Here is a 23,119-nt window from a genome sequence, read left to right on the forward strand (position 1 = left end):
TCAGTGCTGATCCAGGAGGAGCATCACAGACTCTTGGTGGTATCTCACAGGTGTGGAGACACTGATAGGAAACTGGGATGAAGCTGCACCAAAGGATTGTTATTACTGAGGAGTCACACAATCCCTTCACACATGAAAAATGGCTTGAGTTATTCTTCCACGTTTCAGGTAACAATTTTTCAGATAGATGGATATTGTATCAGAGGTCTTAAAGGCTGAGTTCACATTCCTGGTATCTAATTCAGGTATATTGTTCTTCAAATTCTTCTAAAGGAAGATAAAGCCAACCCTCCCCAGTTAAAGAAACCATTTCTAAAGAATCTGAAGAAAGGATTTTCCAGAAACATTCAATTTATTTATTTTTGCAATATTGTTCTTCAAGTTGTGTTTCCTTTACCACAGTGTCAGTGGCATTTTTTTCTTAGAACTTTCTCATAGAGTAGTATGAAATTTAATTTATACTTACAGAAAAGTATTTAACCTACAAATTAATTTACCAAAGTATTAAAAAAACATACAAAAACATTTATCAAATTAATTACATACACCAATGAGACAAGACCTTGTTTTGCATGTGCATAATAATTATAGGTGCATTTTTAGCTTAGTGAAGTTTGTCCTTAAAAGTTACTGAGGGAGCTTCACAAGGAATCCAAATGCACAATTGTAGCACTACAGAATTTGTCGCACTATTGGTAGAATTTAACAATGATAAATACATTGTTAAGTATATTTAATACATTTTATTGTATTGAACACATTTTAATTGTGCTCAGTTGTGTTTAATATTTATTCATTGTGTTTAACACATTTTAAGTACCTCTGCCTGAATATGCAGACCCATGATTAATCGTTTGCAAAAAAGACAAAATTTTATTTTACTTTTAAGTCATTGTCCAGTTTTCATGGAATTAAGAATGAAATCTAATGGTATTTACCCCCTGTATAAAACCTCACAAAATAGTGAAATCAATGCTGTTGTGAACATCAGAAACTAAAATGTAGTATGAAAATCCAGCAGCAGAATGTTATGTCCTGTCTGTGGCATTGGATGTGTCATTCATCCCAAAGCACCATTTCTGTGGTGAGCAAGCTCTAAAGTAAGACTTCACGCTCTCATTTTTGTCAGTGTGGTACGTACATGGAGTGTGCGCTGCCATTGAACAGGAATCCGTGTGTTCGGGTCTGGAGGGCCACGGGCGCTTGTGTGGAGCGGGGAACAGTGTCAGATTCCCTTCACACTGGGAAAAGTCCCTCATGACACCGGGAACAGCCCCTCTCGGCATCGGGAACAGCATCGCCTCACACAGGGAACACCTGTTCCCATAACAGCGGAAACAGTCCCCAATAACACCGGGAATTCCTCCCCACCTCCACCGGGAACAGCCTTCCATCCCGGTGGGAACAGCATCCCCTCACAGGGGGAACACCTGTTCCTATAACAGCGGGAACTGTCCCCTATCAGTGCAGGACCAGCTCCCCCTCACATCGGGAACAGCCTCCCATCACTGCAGGAACAAGACCCCCTCACACCGGGAACAGCCTCCCCTCACACCGGGAACAGCCTCCCCTCACACCGGGAACAGACTCCCATCACTGCAGGACCAGCTCCCCCTCTCATCCGGAACAGCCTCCCATCACTGCAGGAACTGTTCCTTCACAGCGGGAACGGCCTGCCCTCACACCGGGACCCGGGGTGCCGCTCACCCTCGCCGTGCCCGCAGGTCCCGTCCCGCAGCCCGGCCGGGATCTCCCCGTTCCCCACAGCACTGTCCTGCACCGGCAGGAATTTCCGCGGGGGATCGTGAGCTCCAGCCGAGCTCCCCGCCTGGCTCATCCTCCTCCCCGCACCCCACCCGGCCGATTAGCGGATTTAATCACATCCTTTTGGGCTGAAGGCGTGGATTTCACACCAAATACCCCCGGTACAGCGCCCGTGGCCGTTCTTGGAGCTGCCTTCAGCTTCCCTCTAGTGGATTGGCCTAAAACGGGATCCGCAGGCGATCCCGGAGCTGTAAAGCGGCTCCAAACTACAAATACCAGCAGCTCCAGCACCGCTAACAGGCCCCAGGACCCACCTCTCCTAGAATTAATATCTCCAGTTTATTCTAGCAAATATTTATAAAGAATTTTATTTTACATGTATAGCTATAAAAGCCCACGACAAGCAGAGTGTTTTGAAACATTCTCTCTGGTTGAGCTATTTTTATAGCTGCTTTTTTTTTTTTTTTTTTTTTTTTCTGTGGTGGGTGGCCCTTCCTACCTCATCGCAGAGTGACAGTGGCAGAAGGACGCAGACCTTTAATCCTGTTTCGCAGCAGGTTTAGCAGAGGAGCGGCTGCAGCAGCCTGGAAATGACCATGGAGAAGATCCTGAAGGCAGAGCTGAACACCAACCTCCTGAAGGCAGTGGGGAGCTCTGGAGGAGGATGCATCAGCCAAGGCCAAACGTATGAGACAGACAGAGGACGGGTATTTGTGAAAATCAACCACAAACCTCAGGTCAATGCCAGCAGATCTTATGATTGCATAGAGATAGCTTTTTATTTCAAAAGCAGCTGATCGTTAATAATAAATAATTATTCCAGTTCTCAGTATTCTTTTTTAAGCTATGTCTATTTTATATCCAGAATTAATGTTGCAGGTTTGGTTAGTGTGAAATGCAGTGTAATGCAATGTGATAACCCTCAACAGCAGAAATGAACTGTAATTCCTGTAAAAAGGAGGCCAAGCACAAAGCTGTTATTGTGGTATTTGGAGTTTGGAAAAGCCCAGAACTGATTTTGCATTCACTGCATTCCTTTTCATGTTCCAGTTGGGAGGATCGATAATGGGAGGGCACAAACAGGGGCCAGTGCTAAAACTCACGTATTGTCTTTAAAGCTACAGAAGTTTCTAACATCCCCACTGCTTTTTGCATTTCTAAAAGAAACTCTTGGAGCTTCTCAAGCTAAACTCTTGACTTTTCTATTACTAAATGAATACTCAATTGCTTTTTCTAACATCACAGTGCATCGGAAATTTGCTTTATCAATATCAAAATTCATCCTAAACTGCTGTGAAGAACAGCACCTTTGCTTCAAAGATGCAGAGCACATGCTGAATATTTGTGCTGTCGTCTCCATCCAGTGGCCTGTGGGGAAAAAAAAAAACAATTTAAGGGCTCAATGTTCACCTCATTTAGCAGTGGCCACATTATCCTCAGAGGTGCTGTTGCATCCAGGTAGTTTGGGGTCTTTATAAGAAGCTGGAAATCAGGGTGAAATGTGACATATCCTACAACGCTGGAATGAATTTAGGAAAAAAAAAAAAAAAAAAGAAGTTAGGGTTAAGTCCCTTAAGTCTTCCTCTGTGGAAAGTGCCTTGCTGCAGCTTTCTCCTTTTATCAAGAGGAATTAACTCCTTGCCACTTTGTCAAAAGTCTGTTTTTTCTAAGACATCTATGGTTTAGCCCAAGGATATTCTTCTTGTTCCTTGACAGGCTAGAAAAATGTTTGAAGGGGAAATGGCAAGTTTGGAAGCGATTCAGAAAACCAAGATTGTAAGAGTGCCTCAGCCCATCAAAGTGATTGACCTGCCTGGAGGAGGAGCCATGTTTGCCATGGAGTACCTAAAGATGAAGCACCTCAACAAGTATGTGAATGCATCTCTTTTTACTATGTTTTGGGGCTCTTTTTTTAAATGTCTTACAGTCAGCCAGGAAACTTCATGAGCAGAGTCACTTTATTCTCTCAGAGACAAGAGCTTCTCTCTGTTGAGATCTGTGCTTCTCTGTGTACATATTAAAATATATAAATATATGTATGTATGTATGTATCTATATATGTGTGTACACACTCGTTGTCCATATTTTGCTTTTCCTGCACTAGAAGTGGCTGTCACTACTTATTTGTGTGCTGCTCCATGTGTGCTGAGATGCTGCTGCAGTGAATGTAATCACAGCTGAATTTGGCTCATCGTTCTCTCATGAGATTTTTCAATGGAGTTTTTTTTTCCCAGCCCAACAGGTTTCTTTAACCATACAGGCTTCTTAGGTCTTTGAAACCTCTGCTTCTCTAAGTAGAATCTTCCAGCATGATTTAAGCCATGATTATGATGACATGAATTTGCATTTCATCTGTCAGCCAACCTGAACATGGAATTCAGGAGTTGTGTGCTGCTGAAAACAGATTTTCAGGAGCAGTGCTGTGTTCCAGGCCTCCCTATGGGAACAGTGTCATGCCTATGGCTCTTCTGGCAGCTGCTTGTCCAGCCCATCTATTTTATTTGGGACAATAATGGCAATTCCACAGCCTCTACAAATAGTTTATTCTAATCCAGCTCACCATTCCTAGAAAGGATTTTCCAATGTCTAACCTTAGTCCTTCTGGTTGCAATTTTAAATTAATAATTTTCCTCCATTCTGGGCATGGAAAAAAAAATTAGTTTCCATCCTTGAAACTCTTTTTAAGATACCTGTGGAATATTTAACTGGTTTTTAGTTGTCTGCCTTCAGCATTAGGCAGCCTTGATTCTAGAAGCCTATGGCTTCTTTTCAGACTTACTCTTTCAACTGCTGCTCAGCTGATTTGGAAGGGTAAAGCCCAACAGGAGATACCGTGTTCTGTTCTCTGTTGATAGTGGGGCTGATAAGGAGGAGCACAGATCCTCCTGCCCTTTCTGCCCTTGTTAATACCACCTTGTGTTCTCTTTACCTTTCTTGCAAGAGCATTTACTGTGTTTGTTGTATTATCTGTGTCTTCAGAGCTATTATCAAGTCATTTGATCCCTGTTAGGTGCTTGTGAAATTAAGGCTCTATGTTTGCCAAGAATACCCTTGGTCATATTTAATTGAGGGTTTTTTCCCCTGTAATATTTGTTCACTTGTTTCAGTTTCATTTTGGTTTATTTGATCCTACAGATACTCTTCAAAGCTGGGAGAGCAGATAGCAGAGCTTCATCTTTACAACCAGAAACTGGGAGAGAAGCTGAGGACTGAGGGAAGCACAATTGGTAAAGCATTGATGTAATGTACTAAACCGAAAAAGAAGCAGTTCCTGTGGCTGTGGTACAGCATGACTTTCAACTTTCCTAAGTCAAACTGACAATTTGTGCTCTTCTTCAGTGTCACTGAAACCGTTCAGCCTCACGCACTCTCACTCTCTTGAAATGTTCTTGAGCTTACAGAAATCCCATTTTTTGCTTGCTGTTGGTTTAGATAATTAACTGATTACAGAATATTTTCCCTTAGTAAATGCAGAATTAAGCTCCCCTTTCATGATGTTGGGGTTGGCATTTCTTAACTCAAATAAGTAGCAAAATATTTAAAAATTGCTGCTCCTCAAAGTGAATTAAAGCATAAATGAAAAAAGAATCAGCTACATAAAGAATTATTTTTTTGAGTTGTTACTATTAAAATCAGAAGTACCAGTATGTATCTGTGTTGTTCCCATGACTTCAGAGGTGGACTGGGTCTGACTCCTAGTGGTGGACAAATTATAATCAATTATTTTTGAGTGAAGGCCAAATTCCTGGCAGGTCCCAGATAATCTCTGAATCAAACTCAAGCCACATTTAATGGCAGCATGTCCAAGTTCCAGAACAGCAGATTGTGACTGTGTTTGGGCTCCTTTCCTGAATGTCCAACTCCTTCATCCAAAGCAAACTCACTGACTGTGACTGACTATGCCTCCATTTCCATTCAGCATCTTCAAGTCAAAAAGATTTCTTGCCACCTTCAGAAAGGGTTGTGACCATGAAATAAGTGTAACTTATTGCCTGAAGTTATTTTTTTTGCCTTAAGTTCTCTGTTTGCAAACTTTACCATGTAAAGATCTCAAATCCCCTAATATTTATTTCGTTCTACAGGAAAAGGAGCCGGTCACTCTGAGGCTCAGTTTGTGGATCAGTTTGGATTCCACACAGCCACTTGCTGTGGTTATATCCCACAGGTATGGTCTGTTCCACAGCTGTGAAAGCCAACAGGCACTTGGAGAGGTCTGTAAACTCCTCATACCTGAGCTTGCTCCATTTTTCTGCAGCTTTCTGACCACAACTTTGCTTTTTCTGTTCTATCCCTGTTCCTTGGTACTGTGCATGTGGCCAGCAGGCACAGTGGATTGAGTGAGAATTTGGAATGGTGCTTCTTTAGCTTGGTGATACTTAAAAAAATCAGTGTACCTTCACATTCAATGTCTCAGTTTTATTAACCCCTACTATATGGATCACTCCACTGCTTTTGGAGTGCCTCATCATGTAATGTCTCATGAGACATTGGAAAGGGCTCTTGGAGATAATTCCACTATTTTCTGGCTCTTACATATCTGGATTTCATTCTGTGACTCAACTGAATGAACCTCCAGTATCTCAAACTCTTTGCTAAGTACAACTTTTAACCAAATTAGAAACGTGTTATTGTGCACCTGATTTTCTCTGAGCCTGAGAGAATTGCAGGCTATCTATGGCAGATCTCTTCTCAAGAGAATGTTTATTGGGAGATCTTGCACTCAAGGACAACATTTGTAAACCATCTTGCTTTCTCAAAACAGTTCTGCATAACTGTAGATAGTGTGTTTTTCTCTTGTCACACCAATGGGACAAGAGGTGATGTTCCCTTACCCAGTCATGTTAACCCTGTAGCATATAACCCTGCAAAAGCTAAAAAGTTTGGAGAATAAAAGCCCCTTTTCCTAGCAACTTGTAGTGTGTGCTGTGAATCTACATTGATGCATTGTGTCCAACAGTGACATGTTGCCCAGTAAAAATGAACGAATACTTCTGCATTTCCAGAAAGATTTGAAACTTGACATTGAACAACTGAAATGATCTCACCAGAAACTCTCCCTCTAAAATACATTGAGAGAGGAGAATGAATGAAAATAGCCAGAACCTCAACTTATATAAAGAGAACCCCACCAAAGTGTGGAGGAGAGCAGCACTCCCAAAGCAAATGATGTTGCTGTGCATTGGTGACAATGACAACGTCCAGGGCATTTTGTCAGCACTGGATGTTTTAACTGGATCTCTGTTATTAGCACTGAGTGCACATCTGTTAAAACTGTGTGTGGCAAACTTGTGTTGCATTTTCCAGGTGAATGAGTGGCAGAGTGACTGGCCATCCTTCTTTATCCGTCACCGACTCCAGGCTCAGCTGGATTTGATTGAAAAAGATTATGGAGACAGAGAAGCCAGAGAACTCTGGTCACAGCTAAAAGTATGAACCATGTCTTAAATCTATTTCCTAGAATTTCAGAAAATGTGTATCAGTAATTGTAAAGGTGTTTTATAAGTGATTTTCCCAACTTGGAATGAAGAGCAGGGTCTGGATGACCTTTACAGTGGGTCCAGCAACACTGTTAGCTGAACAGAATTCCTGTTGCTCTGTCAGTTTTTATAGATGGGGGAAAAAAACCCTGTAATTCAGCATTAACGTTTATTTCTGAGCATTGAGCTAATAATAATAGTAATGTGGTAAATCCTAAGAGCTTGGTGTTATGAAGTGGGTGAAATTCTGCTGCCTGGACAGGTTTGTGTTTTATCTGGGCCAGGCTTACAGCTGGTTTCAGGCCATGTTCCATGCAGCAGACAGGGAACACCAGGGATGTTCCCCCTCTCTTCTGTTCATTTGTCCAGATGCTTACTGCAGCCCTTTTTCCATTGAAACTTCTTAAATGAAATAATTTTATATTTCTCATGACAGCCAACAGTATCCATGTCTAGAAACAATATATCAGTACCAGGTGTTGATATTAGACTGTGAATTAAATGCTTTGCTGAGCTCTGTCAAGAGCAGTCCAGAACATTTATCACTGGCTTCTTGTTGTTGCTATCAATGTCCAAAGCAGTCCATGAGGGCTGAACACACAGGCAGCATTTGGCCAGCTCAGGCTCTAATATGCTACAGTACTTTGTTTTATTTATTATTTTCTTCAAAACTCTTTAAGTGTTATATGTCTGTTTATGCTTTTTCAGCCAAAGATTCCTGAAATGTTCTGTGATGTAGAAATTGTTCCTGCTCTCCTGCATGGGGACCTGTGGGCAGGGAATGTGGCTGAGGACGACTCCGGGCCGATTATATTTGACCCTGCCTCCTTCTATGGCCATTCAGAATTTGAACTGGCCATTGCTGGAATGTTTGGGGGGTTCAGCAGCTCTTTTTTCTCTGCCTATCACAGTAAAATACCCAAAGCTCCAGGATTTGAGAAACGAAACAAGTTGTATCAGCTCTTTAATTACATAAACCATTGGAACCATTTTGGGACCGGGTACAGGGGCTCTACCCTAAACATGATGAAGAAACTTCTGAAGTAACCAGATACATTTGGGAAATTCTGACACAGTCCCTTAGGAATGAGCAGCCCCTGCTCATCCCAAGTACCACAAACTTGGAATTGATGGTAAAAGACCTGATAAGGAGAAGGTTTAATGCACTTTTGAGCCTCACTAACTAAGAGCAATTGTGTAATCTTTAACTTTGGCACTAGTTTCCCTGCACAGATTCCTCCCTGCTGAAGGAAAGGGCTGCACTGTTTGTCATGGCTCCACTGGTTTGGAAAGCAGCACAACAGTCAGCCTGCCCTTGCTCTCTCACCCTGTAGCTGCTGTGCTCCCACTGTTGTTCCACAGCAGCATCTTCCCAGTCCTGCTGCTGCTCCACCAGCAGTTTGCTGTAGAGAGCTGCAGTTGTGGCACAGTGGTGCTGGAAGTAATAACAAGTTCTTATGTCTGCCCTTGTTAGTTCTGGCTTAGTTTTCTGTCTGTTCCCAGCCCTTTTCCCGTGGTCTTCTGTTTCCCTCTCCTTTCGTTTTGCATGTCAAGTGTCCTAATCCAAAATTTCAGTCAGATTCTGTGAATCTGGAAACATTCTCTTTTTAATTTAATGAGCAGACAAGGCCCTTTAGCTGCATTTGGCAACCATATGTAATTAATAATATTTCTAATATTTATTTTAATTGAACATAATTTACTTGCATTCATTTTTCTCTTGATACGAGAACTGAAATTCCAGTGGTATTTTCTATAAGGATGTCTAATTCCTTGGTAATTATAATAATAATAATAATAATTCCTGTACAGTCAGAAGTAGGTTGTTACCACTCAAAGCTGATAATAGCATTTCATCGTTTTAGTGTGATATTTTAGTGTGTTGTACTACAATAGTAACATATTTGAATAGCATTGTAAAAAGACAGCAAAGTGTGGGAGGGAGGCTCTGTGGTTGGGTGAGAAGAAGCACCTGTGGCTGCTGGGTTGGTTGGTGCTTGACGTTGATTTTCAATTTTAGGAAATGAGTGCAGTGGGCAAAGCTGGTCTGTTGTGCCACCACTGGGTTATGGAAGGAATAGTGTCAAATCTGATACATTTGTAAGGGGTTTTATTGTTCCTTACTGCTTTATTTTTACAGTAAACACGGGCAGTGGGAATTTGAGGAGAAAAGTGTTCAGCAAGACAATGGTGTACAATCTGAGCTAGAGGACATCAGTGACTCTGGGGGGATTTTAATGGAAGAAAGTGGCAAAGAGAGTAAAAGTAAGTGCAGTCCCACAAATATGAATTAGAAGGTTTGGGTAAGAATGATCTGAGTTCAGGCTTCAGATGGTTGGCATGATTAGAACTAAAATATTCTGTTCAAAAGTGCTCAAATATGTTTAGGCTTTTTTCAATTTTAAATGGTCATGCTATAAAGATTTAATGAAGTTTAAAATTTGATGTTGTAATTGGTTTAAAACAATTGCACTTTGCTGTCTGTAAATATGATACAAATAGTGAAAAACTTTTACTTCTTTTGAATCGGGAATCTGTCAAAGTTGGTTATAAAACTTAACAGAACTGAAACAGTGGAAAAGTGGAACAGTAGGGTTAGAACATAGTTGGGATTGTAGCTGATGGCTGGAAAATCTAGGTCTGAGGAAAGAGCAAAGTGCATGTGCACTTTTTGGTGTTTATGAATATGAACAAACCGACCTGTAGCACACTGGGGAGTACTTGTGAACTCAAACTTGTTCTCAAATAAAACACTCGCCTTGCAGAAACCCAGCATTTGGTGTACATGTGTTTTGTGACTGTGGTTTGATTTAATGAATTTGAGCCTGAAGATAAAATATTTGGGTGTGGATGGAGCTGTTGGATAGCAGGAAAGAGCCACTACCTGTTCTGACATCCTGGCTGGGCTGAAGTGCCTCCTTGAATTTCCTGTATAATCAGTGCAGCTGTAGTTGTAGCTTTCAGGGTTTGAATGTTGTTTCCAGAATTGTATGAGGTTTGGATAATGTGTAGTGATATTAGCCATGTAAAGCAGTGTTTTGGTGTGGGTGGGGTAAGGAATGGAGGTCACGGATAACGGCATCATCCAGCTGTCTCCCACACACCTTGTGCAACAGAGGTTGTCCTCCTCCTTGTCCTTTTCCCCTGGGGTCCCTGTCCCCATCCCTGTTCTCTTCCCTGGGGGTCCCTATCTCCATCCTCACCCAGTGCTTGGGTGCCCATGCCTGTGTCCCCATCCTTGTCCCATCCCCAGGACCCCATAGCTGGGTGTCACCAGGGTGGGTGTCCCCATCCCCAGCAGGTGTTCCTTTCCCGGGTGGGTGTCCCCATGCTGGGTGTCCCCACCCCCGATGTGTGTCCCCAGGGCGTGTCCGCCCCTCAGCTCCCGGCCGCCCCGCGCAAGGGCCGGGCCCGCGCTGGGAGGCGGCCCCGCCGCCGCCTTTAGTCCCTCCTGGCGGCCCGTAGCAGAGCGGGAGCGGCGGCGGCGCGGGGCGGGCCCGGGGCGGCAGCGGCGCTTGTCCCGGGTGCTCCCTTGTCCCGGGTGCTCCCTTGTCCCGGGTGCTCCCTTGTCCCGGGTGGTCCCGGGTGGTGGCACCGGACCGGGCCGGGCCGGAGGGGCGAGGGCGGCGGCTCCGGGAGCCCCGCGGTGCGGGCCGGCGGCGGAGGCCGGTAGGGCCGGGCGGGGCTGCGGGAGGGGCTGCAGGAGGGGCCGCATGGCGGGGCCGGGCGGGGTGTGAGGGCGGCGGGACCGGCCCTGCCCGCACCCGGAGGGGCGGTGGAACTGACCCTTCCCTCTGACACTGCCAGCGCCGGGCCCGCCGGGATGGACGGAGCGGGGCGGGAGCCGGAGGAGGGCGAGGAGCGGGAGCCGGGTGCCATCAGCGACAGGAACATCCTGGACAGCTTCACCGAGAGCCGGGAGGTCGCGGAGCTCATCGGGAACCTGAGGGAAGTGTTCGGGGAGCTGGTGACAAGGGAAATGGCCGTGGAACGGTTCATAGGTAAGCACGGCTGCCAAAGGGAGTGGTCCTGCTATTGCTTGATACAAATATTTTATTATGTATTATTAATTTTATTATTGCTGATTAGCAAAAAGGGACCAAACCGCTAATTTTTGTGTCAGTGATAATGCTGGAACTTTATCAACAAGTAGTTCAATTGGGTTTTATGCTCATTTTGTTTTCCGTATAGATATTCCTTTATTACCTGGTATTTAACTACTGTAAATGAAAACTTAGGTCTTAGATTCCATAATTCTGACTCATGTTAGGCCTCCAGTTTCTTATTCAAATTCAGGCCATAATTTAGTTAAAAGTTTGTATGTCTGTCAAATAAAGCAACTTTTTAACCTAATTACTCATCGAAACATACCCATTTTGTACTTCACAGTGTCAATTTCCTATTTTTACTTTTTAATTGCATGGGAGATGTGAAGAGTGGCTGAATCCATGCAGATCATGTATGTTTTTCCAAGTGAAGGTAACTTGATTTCACTTTTGTGAAAAGGTCTAAGGAAAGCTGTCTGGGCCTCAGCTGAATCTGGAAGGGCCATAGTGAGGTGCAGGTAGCAGTGTCCTGGATGACCAGCCTGTTTCAAGGCAATTCACATGAGGGGATTTGCAAAAGTTCCTTCAGTGCTTCATGTATTTGCAAACTAAATTTAGCAGACTGGCATTTTGCAAGTATTTTTGAAAAGGATGGTGAAATTGAAAAACTCACAGTCAAGATATTGACCCAGCAGCTTTGTTTTTGATGACAAGAAATGAGGTGGGCAAACAATAAAGCAGAACCCCCCAAATTTGGAGATCTGACCCTGCAGAAATCTTTCAGCAGCATTATTGTGGTTGACTGAACTGACTGTTCCATCTAAATGATGGACATGTAACTGCTCAGACAGAAGTCCCAGGAAGTCACATTGGTGAGGTTGTCACAGAGGAAATGTCAGATTTCAGTGGGACAGGAAAAACCATTGCTGGAAAATTCACCTTGCTGTGCCTCTCTGTCTTGTCATATTGCATGAAGAGTTTCTGTGCATTTAAATTGAATTTATGAGCTTTCTGTCTGTATATTGTTGCCTAGTAAATACAGGCTCAATATACTTTAAAAAAAAATACTGTGTATGTGGTTCAGTATTGGGTTATATCATTTAGTGCACTCAGGTGTCATTGATCTTTTTGGGACAAAATGTTCCAAATCTGCCAAGAGGCTCAATGTGTAGGTTAGAACACTGAAACTTAGGGAATTTCTTTTATCTGGGTACAGAGAACACAGTAATCACCCATTCCAGAGGATTTTAATGAAAGTTTTCAAAGGATTCAGAAAAACTAATGCTGCTTATTTTTTGATGAACCATTAGAAAGGGAAGTTTGGGAAACAGTTTAATCTGCAGCTACAATTTTATAGGAAAATATAGGAAGATCTTTTCTGAAATAATATGTTTAGAGGATCTGGTTTAGGTTCATTCTCTTCAGCTTTTATATTTGGGGTTTTATTTTATCTTTGTCAGGCTGTGACCTGGGAAAATAATTTGCTCTTCAATGTCAGTTCTGCTGGAAAGCTGTTGCTTTGGTGTTGGAATTCATGTTCTCTGGTTCTGCTGTTTGTATGCAGCTTAAGGCATCATTACTTAAGGTGGGAAGTCAGTGATGGTTAGAAGCTCAGGTTTCCCTCTTGATGGCCTTCTGGTATCCCAGTGGAATTGCACAAGGATACTGTTGGATGGTCTGGTGTCTGAAAGTGGTTGTGCAGTGTCATCCACTGGTCAACTGCAGCACTGTTGGCTTTCAGTCATGTCTTAAATGTAAGTGTTGATGTGTCAAGCAGAGAAAAAGGACAGAGTGAGGTTGTTTACGAGAGAAACAAATACAGAAAAGGGGAGGTTAAGGAGGTTTTAATTTTCTAATTCCAAAGCTATTTTCTGACCAAATGGCTAAAATGAGCCAGGCAGTCTCTAGTGCCACACTGGATCACTTAATGTTCTCCTTGGGAATCTGTGTTTATTTCTGTGGCTGCTTTTTGTTGATTCTGGGTTTAAATTGAAAAGCTTCTGTGTCTGAAAGCTTTCCAAGTTTTCTTAATTTTTTTTCAATATAAATTTCAATTTGTCCTCTCTCGAATCAGTATTCAAAAGGAAGAGACCATGTTACTGGCAGCAAAATAGAGTAAGGGATGTGAACAGTTTTGAGTAGCACAGTAGTAAGAGCTGCAGTTTGTGTTTGTTGAGGTTAAAATTTGTTAAGGATTCTTTGCTCTTCGCTGAATTCTATTTCAAAATAAGAAATTAGCTCTGAGATTGTGAGGAGCACCCTCATTGCAAAGTGTTACTTGTATGAGGTTTGTCCAAGGAAATTGGAGAGACTCCTGGGGGTGGCTTGATGGTTCAGTAGGTAGATGAGTGCAGTGTGAGGGGGACAGATTGTGCTTGTACTCTTACTTGGAATTATAGACTGCTCTGGGTTGGAAGGGACCTTAAAGATCATCTCATTCCACCTGCCCTGCCATGAGCAGGGACACTTTCCACTAGACCAGGTTGCTCCAAGCTCCATTCACTCTATGATTTTTTAACTTTGTGACCCTGCTTACAGATGGTGGCAGCTCAGGGATGCAGAAATCTTAAGCGAAAACTGTTCAGAATCAGAGGGTATCTCACAGTTAAAGGTCTGGAAGAGCCTTGGAGTAGTTTATTACAGATATCTTTTAATTTCCAGGCATAATGGACAAGTACCAGGAACAGCCTCACCTTTTGGATCGCCACTTAGGTAGGAATGTCATCCTTAAATATTTTTTCTGTCTCTACTTAAAAACCTGTTACTCTGTAAGATCTGGGTTTGCATTACAAGATTGCTGTGGCTGATAGTACTTCTATTTTATAATTGTTGTCTCTCTCTGTTCTATCAGAAGTACAGGGAACTCTGAACTGCATGTAGTCTCACTGTTTTTTCTCTCCTTTCACTAGAGGGGATGATGAATTCCTTGTTGGCAATAATACAGGACAGTGGATCTCCTCCCCCACTAGTTCACTTGGCTTTTAAATTTCTCTACATCATTACAAAGGTAAAAAAAATCTAAATTTAATGTTCTTTAACTGAAATTAGTAAATTATTAATATTTTCTTTGTTATTTTCAAAAATATTAAAATAAGTAAGTGTCTAATGTGATTAAATATTTTAAACTGTATTGTGAAAGATTAGTTCTCTTGTTTCCCATTTTCATGATAGCTTATGTTATTTAACAGATTAGGAAAAATCAAGGTCTGAATGCAAAAGAAATTGCAGACATAGAGATACTCAGTGATAAAACATGAGTTATAACATTGAAAAGTAAACTGTGATGAGCAATTAGATGAATGTGGAATTTACATTCAAGCACAAGAAAATATTTTGGACAGCCCATGTATGTGGTCCTGGGCACCCTGCTGGAGTGACCCTGCTTTACCAGGGGGGTTGGACTAGCCAATCTCCAGATGTCCCTTGTTTTAAAGTTAATAATCATTTCATGAATTCTTAATAACTTTGTAAAAACACAAATATCACAAGGTATTTAAGACTTTAATTTCCATGCTTACTCTCCTTATGATGTGAGGATCCTAATCAAGAAATTCTTGCAAGCGTCTTTCCTTTCCCCTCAGTAGTGCTGGGTGATTGAATTCTGAAACTTTCTGCTTTAGGTGAGAGGGTACAAACGTTTCCTGTCACTGTTCCCTCATGAAGTCCGGGACCTGCAGCCCGTTTTGGATATGCTTGCAAAGCAGAACCCAAGAGACCCTGAGGTGAGGACCTGCTGTACTTTTAGTTTATCTTTTATGTCTTTTTCCAGTGGAAAAAGCTGAAGGAAAAATTTGGGGAAAAGTATATAAAGCAGTGACAGACCCTGCCTGGTGTTAACACCTGGATTTGGTGTGAAAACCATCATTTTGTCACGTGAGAAATGCCCCCTCCCCAAGGAGAAGTCTTGGTTTTATTTCATGGGATTTGCTCCAAGGATTTAGAAGCAGTGGCTGTAGAGGTGCAAGGAGAACCTTTAACCATTCATGTAAGGAGCAAATTGATTCTAACTTACAAGAGTAAGAAGAAGGGCAGTGAAAGGCAATGAACCTTTAAAAGGAGTAACTGAAAAATCATCCAGTCTGACTTGAGCATACTGTAGTTTATATTCTTATATAAACTACTTATATATTCATTATTTCCTTATTTTTAAATAAGGAAAAAGAAGAACTCCAGAGAGCTGCTTAAGATAGATGAATTTTCAGAGAAATCATTATCAATTGTAAGTAACAAAAACCATGGATTTGAAGACAATAATTGTATTGCTGCTCTAAATTAAAGCTGTTTTTTTTAAAATAAACATCAGTTCTGGCACTTTGCTGCTGTAGGTGTACAGCTTTAAAGCTTGAAAAACTTTCTTCTTCTGAAGTTTCAGTAAACCCATGAAAGCAATACATAAGAAGTTAAGGAGAAAAACATTCTGTTATATTTGTAAGTGGAGGCAGAGATAGGCCGAAGGAAGGAAAAAAACAGGAAAATGGGAAGGTGCAGTTTTCCTTTGGGAAGGAAACAAGGATGCCTAGATTTCTGACTGGGGGGGGAGGGTCCATGAATTTTGTTAGAGTTTTGCTGTTTGGGATGGTTTGTAGTTCTGTCTCCTCTGGAGTTTCAGAGCACTCACACTGAGAGTTTTCTCTTGCTAATCTTTCAAAGTTCCTTGGAGCCAGGGGGCAGTTTGTGCTCTTGGCACTTCATGTCGCAGAAAATGAAGTAAAAACCCTTCGTTTTACCATTCCAGACTTGGGAAACTCGCTACATGCTGTTATTGTGGCTGTCCATGATCTGCCTGATCCCTTTTGATCTGGCCCGTTTTGATGGAAACCTTGTTTCTGTGGAAGGGCAGGCTCGGCAGCCAACAATGGATCGCATCCTGGAAATAGCAAAGGTGAGGAAAACACATCCTGTAATGCTTCCAGACCTGGGATATTTGGCACAGTCATTCACTACGTGATAAATACTAATATATTCTCTATATTCCTCAATGATACTCTTTTCTGCATATTATTTAAGCCTGTATTTTTGGGCTTAATTTAGGTGTCTAATCTGTAAAGAATTTTTTCATACTTCTGGATCTTTACTCTGTTGTTTGCTGGGTTAGAGTCAGGTGAGACTGGAACTTGTCTCCCCTGATGTAATAAACCATTTTATCTGAGGTGAGCCCCTGCCTTTGAATATGTTAGAGGCTTTCAACGCTTGAAAGTGTCAGAGAGCTTCTTCTGAAAACCAAGTCTGAGGATTTTTAGAGGAAATCAGTGTTTGATCACAGTGAGCAACTTTGGAAGCTGTGACTCTGTGAGGATTTTTAAGCCAATAGATGAAGTTCCAGTGGGTGTCAGCCCAGGTGGCTGACTTGTCATGCCTTTGAGATAAAAATAAACAACCTTCCCCACAGGTACCCCAGCAGCTCAGGCTTTTGACACTCGCAGCAGTAAGGGGCTTACTGCTTATAGGCCAATGTGTCTGTGAGTTAAGGCTTCAGGAAATAAACCTTCAGTAACAAACCTGCTTTGTAAAGCACACAAAGGGAGACTGCTTCAGATATAGTTTGTTGAATGGGAAAATGAACTTTCTACTATCTTTAAGCTCAGTTTGTAATCCTAATAATGACATAGTGTGTGTAATCATCATAATATTTTCATGTAAGTATTCAGTAGTTTATTATGTACAGAGTTGTTACATAGCTGGTTTTCTATCTCCATATATGAATTCTTTTACAGTCAATTTTCTTTTCCATTTAGTGTTACCTGGTTGTCAGTGACAAGGCTCGGGATGCAGCTGCTGTGCTGGTGTCCAAGTAAGTCTTTTGTGCATCTTGGCAGAAAGGCTCCCATTCCTCCTGCTGTTTCTTAACCTGATGTGTTGGGAGGGCTGGAAGTTGCCAGCTGTTTATGGGGTATTACTGTTGCTTGAATTGGATACAGTAGTGTTTGTTGGGAATACTCTGCACATCACAATAAATTAAAGACCATAAGCAGGGATAGTACACATATGTCTCTTGTTTCAGTATCTATTCCAGTCCCCATTCCCGGATATTCTAGTGGAAGAGGTCTTCAGTCATTCAGTGATTCGGGTTTTTTTTTCCTTTCTTTTTAAAGCAGTGGAAGTCCCGAATCTGCACTGCAGCCTGTGCTCAGCAGGGGGCGCTGCCCGCGCAGCTATGGCGCTATCGCTGGAGGGACAGCGGGACATGGGGACAGGGGACATGGGGACACGGGACATGGGGACAGGGGGACACGGGAATGTAGGGGACGCAGTGGGACATGGGGATAGAGGGACACGGGGATGGGGACAATGGCACACAGGGTCAGTGGGACCTGGGAATGCAGGGATAAAGGGGATGGGGACAGAGGGACAAGGGGACAGTGAGACATAGAAACAGAAGGACAAGGGGATATGGGGACTGTGGGACATGGGGACAAAGGGACAAGGGTACCTGGGAACATGGGGACATAGGGATGAGGGGACACCGTAGGACATGGGAACACAGTGACATTGGGAGATGGGGGCAGTGGGTGTGGGAGAGTCATAGCCGTAACACCTGCATTCATATTCTCTGTGTTAAGATGCACTAAATTGATGGGATTAATCAAAATAGTTGCTAAAAACAACATTTAGTAGAATAGACCTTGTCTTTTTAGGAGGTAACTGTCTGTGTACTTACTTTAAAGTTATTCTGAGCTTCAGTCACAGGACTCAAGGCTTTAGAAATTTATATTTAGCGGATATAATGCTACATGTCTGAATCTGATGGCAAATCACTTACTTGGTTTAGAATGTCCAGTGTCATGCAGAAAATTCTGGACCTGAGACCAGACTCACAGTTCTCTGGTGACTCATCCTGTGCTTTTCTGATTTATTCTGAAATATATCAGAGCAAAAGTCAAGAGACTGCATTATTTGTGCAGTCTTGAAGAAGTCTTGCCTGTTACATACTTATTTTGACACGGTTTGTCTCCTTATGCTTCCCTGTGAGGGTGGGGAGGCCCTGGAACAGTTGCCCAGAGCAGCTGTGGCTGCCCCTGGATCCCTGGAAGTGTTCAAGGCCAGGCTGGATGGGGCTTGGAGCAACCTGGGATAGTGGAAGGTGTCCCTGTCCATGGCAGGGGGTGGAACTGGATGAGCTTTAAGGTCCTTTTCAACCCAAACCATTCTATGATTGTATAATTCTGTGATCCTAATTAGTTTTTGTAGACATTTTGGAATCAATAATTAGAAATTGCTGATTATGTATTTGTATGGGTAATCTGCCTTGTCACATGTTGACAGACACAGAGGATTTGAGATGACAGTGTGACACAGTGAATTGTTCTTGAACATTCATATAGGCCTTCTTCACTTCCTAAAATCCCAGAAAGTACCCAAATTAACCAAGGGTAATAGATTCTTGCAGGTACACCCAGTACTTGGAAGCCTTCTCAAGTAAGGGTGACAGTAATTTTAAAAGATTCTTTTATCACATTATGCTTAATTGAATTTGCAGTTCAGCTGTACCTCCAGAGTGTCTGTAAAACTAAATTTTGAGTGGAAGCTTACATACAACAACTTTATTGATTGTAGCTTTGTGTTCAGCAGAGCTTTATGCTCATGCAGTGCTCAGCCCTTGGTTTCAGGGGAATTTCACCAGTGCCCTGCACCCTGACACTGGGTCCTATACAGGCACCTTGTTAGTTGTCTTATCTTCTCTTCACCTCTGTTTATTGGCTGAATTAATTTTAATTAGGAGTATATGTTCAGAACAAATATGGTAATAGAATACATTAAGCTGTGCAAGGCAGTAATGGTACTGTATAGTGGATTTATAATTATTTAGTTTATTATGAAAACACCATTTTCAAAACAGCCTGGTGATTAAAAGACATCACCAGAAATTAGAAGGCTGGCTCCAAGGCCTTTCCCTGTTTTCACATCCCCACAGCCAGTTCTGAGCATGATCATTCTGGCATGAGGTCTCTGTGGTGTCTCCCTGGAGCTGGACTGTTACTTGGGTGGGCAGGAGCACCAACTGTCCTGGGACAGATGGAGAGATGAGATACAGGAGCCTGACTCTGTAGCACACTCTGGAAAGTCTGGGTCCTTGTTTGTGCTCTGAGGAATTTATGAATTTCAAGTGAATTGTAGAAACATCAGGATTCAAGACCTCCTGTTTTCCAAAGTAGGCTGCTTCTCACAGGGCAAAGGAGCTGGAGTATATTCATGAATTCTCTTTTCTGCCTGCTTCGTGAGTGGTTGCAGTAGGAGGAGATGAGGCTGATCCTTATCCTGCTCTTAGTCTGGAGGTTAGGGCACTCCTTTGGGAAGGAAAGATTTAAACTCCTTGGGGCTGAGGAAGGGTCTAGGAACCAGCTCAGCCACTTCACAGGTCACTTCTCTGGTGTGTGCCCTGGGGCCAAGGGCAGCTTCATCCCTCAACCCAAAACAACCCTCCTGCAGCTCACCCCAAGTCCTCATTGTTCTGCTGCTGAGCCCCACGGGGACTGGCTGGGAAGCCAATCCATCCCATCAGCTCACTGTAGGGGTGTTCTCTGTATTGAATATATTTAATATATATCCCGTCAGTCAGCTCTTGGTGCTGTTCCTCAGTTATCTGTAGGTGCAGGAAGGATCCAGGTCCTGGCTCTGGGGCACATCCTCTTTGAATTCCCTCAGATGTGCTGGGTGGGCTTCCCTATGTGCCTCGTTTCCACTGGGTGTGTTGAGAACAAATATCTGAATCACTGCTGGAGCAGGACTGGGTTTGTAGGTGCCAGGACACTGAAGTGATGCCCTGACTGCAGCTTGGCTGCTCAGGGGAGGGCTGAGAGTAGATTCATGGTAGTTTAGCCATAATAAACTTATTTTCCCTTTTCTAAGACGGCTAAAAACATGTCTCTTGACCCATCTGGTGTGTTAAATAACAGGTGCTTGACCTTTTCAAACATCTGAAACCCAAACGTAGCCCTGCTGGTTGCTTGTTCTGGGCCTGGCTGCAGACAGACAGTGCAAAAGGGACCCAGTGCTGATTTCCACTGATTTTCAGATTTGCAGAATGGCTGTTATTGGTGAGAGAAGTGAAAAATCCTCCTATTTATTTCAGCTTTTTACTAATTCTAATAGAAATAACATCTTAAAAGCTTTGGAAATTTTGCTGGTTTGCAATTAAGATAAGAAATTTCTAGTACCAAAGTTTTTAAATGGGTTTGAAGTGAAAGTGAAATTCCAGATCAGAGCCTTGCTCAGAAACAGATGGGCTAAACATAGGATGGTTTGGAATGTTCTCGCCCTCAGTGATTTGGAGAAATAACACATCGAAGAATTGCTTCCAGGAAGTACAACCAGTTTGGATAGGAGGAAAGATTGTTTTTCATTGGGTGGCATAAAGTCAATGGCTGCAATGTTTTCTTTTCTTTGACAGGTTTATTGTCCGCCCTGATGTCAGGCAAAGCAGGATGGCAGATTTCCTGGACTGGGTGCTCTCCATGTTATCCAAATCCTCCTCCCAGACCATGGAGGGCACTGTCATTCTCAACGGCATGCTCCAGGCCCTGGTAAATACTGGTTTTCCCTTAAAAGATACACAGTTTGGTTTATTGCCATCCTATTTTGTTACAGGAGGCCTTTGATAGCAAGTGCAAAGAAGGGTTCCTGGCATTAAAAAAGGAGAATTTCCTCCATAGCAGTTTAGACAATATAACTTCCCATATATGTACATTTTCATTTTTTTGTTATCCCCAAATGATAGTAGAATTGCCAGTACAGATACTCATCAATAACTCTCCAAGTAGCAGTCATTTCAGTAGGTTTGGGTTTGTTTGCTAATCTGAGTGAATTTTTTGTTTAATGCCCTTTCCTTGTGAATTGATAATGGTGTGTGACTCAAAAGAGCTGAATTCTTAGTTTGGGTTTTAAAACAGACATACTGTACATGGAAAAAAATCTGCAGTACCTGAACTGATGTTCCAGGGCAGTGCTCCTCTTGTACATCCTAAGAAGGGCTATTTATAAAAGCTCTGTTGTAGTTTTACACCCTTAAAAGTGCTGGGGTGTGTTTTGAAATCCTGGGGTGACAGTTCTGGTGTCTGTGCCAGTTTTGATGTCCGAATATATTTGGGCAGAATGGAGGTGTTTGTGTGGGTGGAGGAGTTGTTCCTTCTTGGTTTGGTTGTTGACCAAGGCAGTGCAGGTGAAGACAGATCACGAGCCCTTGTGCAGTCTTTGCAGTTGCACAGGTTTGAGGATTTGCTGGTGTTTGTACAAGTTTTGACAATTTGCATATATTTGCTGCTCTTTTTAACCAGTTGCTAAGGGGACTTGTGTGCTGTGTGGTACTAAACATCAAAGCAGAGGTCTGCAGCAAGTGTGTGGGGTGTGGGTTTTTTTGATTGTTTCTTTTTCCTCTCCAGCTCTTCCAAATCAGAAGGGAGAAGAAATGATCTATATTTAGAATAACTGAGGACCTGCTGCTCAAGCAGGAGGAAGCGTTATTTGTGTGCATTGCAGCGTTTCAAAAGACAGAATGATGTTTCATCATTTTATTGTCAGATCTGGAAAGGGAGACTGCCTGTTTGCCATTCCCGGGGCATGATGAGACCTGCAGGATGTATAATGCATTAGAGTTTTGTCATAATTCCTTTGCGTTTGGCTTTGGCTCCATCCACCTGTTCATTAGTGCGCACTAAGCGAAACAGGTGAATACTCAACAAGTCGAATCGAAACCAGAATGTGATACAATAGACCTGGGAGCAGATCCTGCTGCTTTGCTTTTCTGTGATTTTTTTTTTTTTACCTCTCCACAGCTCATAACTCCTGTTCCAGTTGGTAGATATGAGCAGATTTGTAAATCCTTTTCTTGCATTTAGTCTTAAATTTCTCCTTTCAGTCACTACAATGAATTGTATCATTAGGGAGTTTTCACAATGGTATGTGTGCAGGTATGTGTGCGTGTAGGTGCTTAAGGGGAGCAGGAAATATTTATTTCAAGGGTTAAATGTTACAAATATATTTATATATAATTACATGTATTCTTAATATTTTTATAGTAAGAAGTCTGTCTCACACTTGTAGCAGCACTGTGTTGTCAAAAATACCAGGTGAAAACAGATGTTCAAAATAAGTAAACACTTCTCTTTAACATACAAGATTCTAGCTTTATACAGTATATAATATATTCCATTTATTCTATAAATAATACAATCTACTTTAACATAACATGTAACCACTAAATGTGTAATGCAGAGCACATCATCATGAGGAGCAACTGAAAGTTGTGGCAACAAGCTTAGAATTCTTTGCCCTTTGATTCCTCCAGCACTTTGTTACTTTAAGAGTCAAACAGCAGCTGCTTGGCCATCTCTCTGAGCAAGCAGGAGAAAAAAGACCATTTTTCAGTTTCTGGTCAGTACAGCAAGGTGGGTTTTGGGCTTGTGACAGGTTTTGGGAATGATGTAACCTGCCAGAGTGGGAATAAAAAGTCTCTCCACATCGAAGCGGAGTGGGGCTACCCTGAACAGGGTGGGCTTTGTGCCTCTCATGGTCTGCATTTACTGAACGGCTCCGAGCGAGGCTGACGTGGAAAAATTGCTCGGAAAAGACACGAAACTCCTGCATTTCAATGAACTGAAACTGCAAGTCAGGGACGCAGTGAGTAGTTGGCCGTGGCTGCACTTTGATCTTCCTCTTCGTGGCCGTGAGCCTGGCTGATCAGGTGTGTGCTGCTGTTTCATCTCACTCAGCGTTCTGTGCAGAACGAGTCCGGCCGTTCCGCGGCTCCTGTCGGAACACGCAGCCGGCGTTGCATATTGTAATTGCACTGGGGCCTTTGGCTCTCTGCTCCCTTCCACCTGTCCTCAGTAACTCGCC

The 23,119-nt window shown here is 42.7% G+C and overlaps 2 protein-coding genes across 4 annotated transcripts in view; both read left to right on the top strand.

The window, feature by feature from the left end:
- The first annotated feature begins 1,646 nt into the window (after nucleotides 1-1,646).
- FN3K (fructosamine 3 kinase) lies at nucleotides 1,647-10,013 on the top strand. Of its 2 annotated transcripts, XM_088065571.1 has the most exons (7): nucleotides 1,647-1,724; nucleotides 2,322-2,501; nucleotides 3,481-3,632; nucleotides 4,900-4,991; nucleotides 5,847-5,929; nucleotides 7,069-7,191; nucleotides 7,950-10,013. In XM_088065571.1, the coding sequence occupies exons 2-7, from the start codon at nucleotides 2,355-2,357 to the stop codon at nucleotides 8,286-8,288; spliced, it is 936 nt and encodes a 311-aa protein (XP_087921697.1). In that variant the 5' UTR covers nucleotides 1,647-1,724; nucleotides 2,322-2,354; the 3' UTR covers nucleotides 8,289-10,013. The 2 variants fall into 2 exon arrangements, with proteins under 2 accessions (XP_087921697.1, XP_005526874.1); XM_005526817.2 differs by lacking the exon at nucleotides 1,647-1,724 and having other exon boundaries at nucleotides 2,276-2,501.
- A 1,036-nt stretch (nucleotides 10,014-11,049) lies between these two features.
- Nucleotides 11,050-23,119, top strand: part of TBCD (tubulin folding cofactor D) — a 115,167-nt gene continuing 103,097 nt past the window's right edge. For both annotated transcript variants that reach the window (XM_005526819.3, XM_014255891.2), the window contains exons 1-7: nucleotides 11,050-11,242; nucleotides 13,949-13,999; nucleotides 14,197-14,294; nucleotides 14,908-15,009; nucleotides 16,023-16,169; nucleotides 17,023-17,078; nucleotides 20,676-20,808. In XM_005526819.3, the coding sequence (XP_005526876.2) occupies nucleotides 11,065-11,242; nucleotides 13,949-13,999; nucleotides 14,197-14,294; nucleotides 14,908-15,009; nucleotides 16,023-16,169; nucleotides 17,023-17,078; nucleotides 20,676-20,808 (765 nt within the window). In that variant the 5' untranslated portion in view covers nucleotides 11,050-11,064. The remainder of the gene's footprint in view (nucleotides 11,243-13,948; nucleotides 14,000-14,196; nucleotides 14,295-14,907; nucleotides 15,010-16,022; nucleotides 16,170-17,022; nucleotides 17,079-20,675; nucleotides 20,809-23,119) is intronic.

This window comes from Pseudopodoces humilis, chromosome 21, assembly GCF_049639895.1.
Source record: "Pseudopodoces humilis isolate 2021_Gansu_Grassland_sample_001 chromosome 21, ASM4963989v1, whole genome shotgun sequence".
NCBI classification, from domain to species: Eukaryota; Metazoa; Chordata; class Aves; order Passeriformes; family Paridae; genus Pseudopodoces; species Pseudopodoces humilis.

What these genes read in the sequence shown, in the direction of transcription:
- FN3K (XM_088065571.1), top strand. Translation starts at nt 2,355, where the DNA reads ATGACCATGGAGAAGATCCTGAAGGCAGAGCTGAACACCAACCTCCTG. An exon ending in AAGATGAAGCACCTCAACAA is followed by an intron (nt 3,633 to 4,899) that starts GTATGTGAATGC and finishes TTGATCCTACAG; the next exon opens with ATACTCTTCAAAGCTGGGAG. An exon ending in GCTGTGGTTATATCCCACAG is followed by an intron (nt 5,930 to 7,068) that starts GTATGGTCTGTT and finishes TGCATTTTCCAG; the next exon opens with GTGAATGAGTGGCAGAGTGA.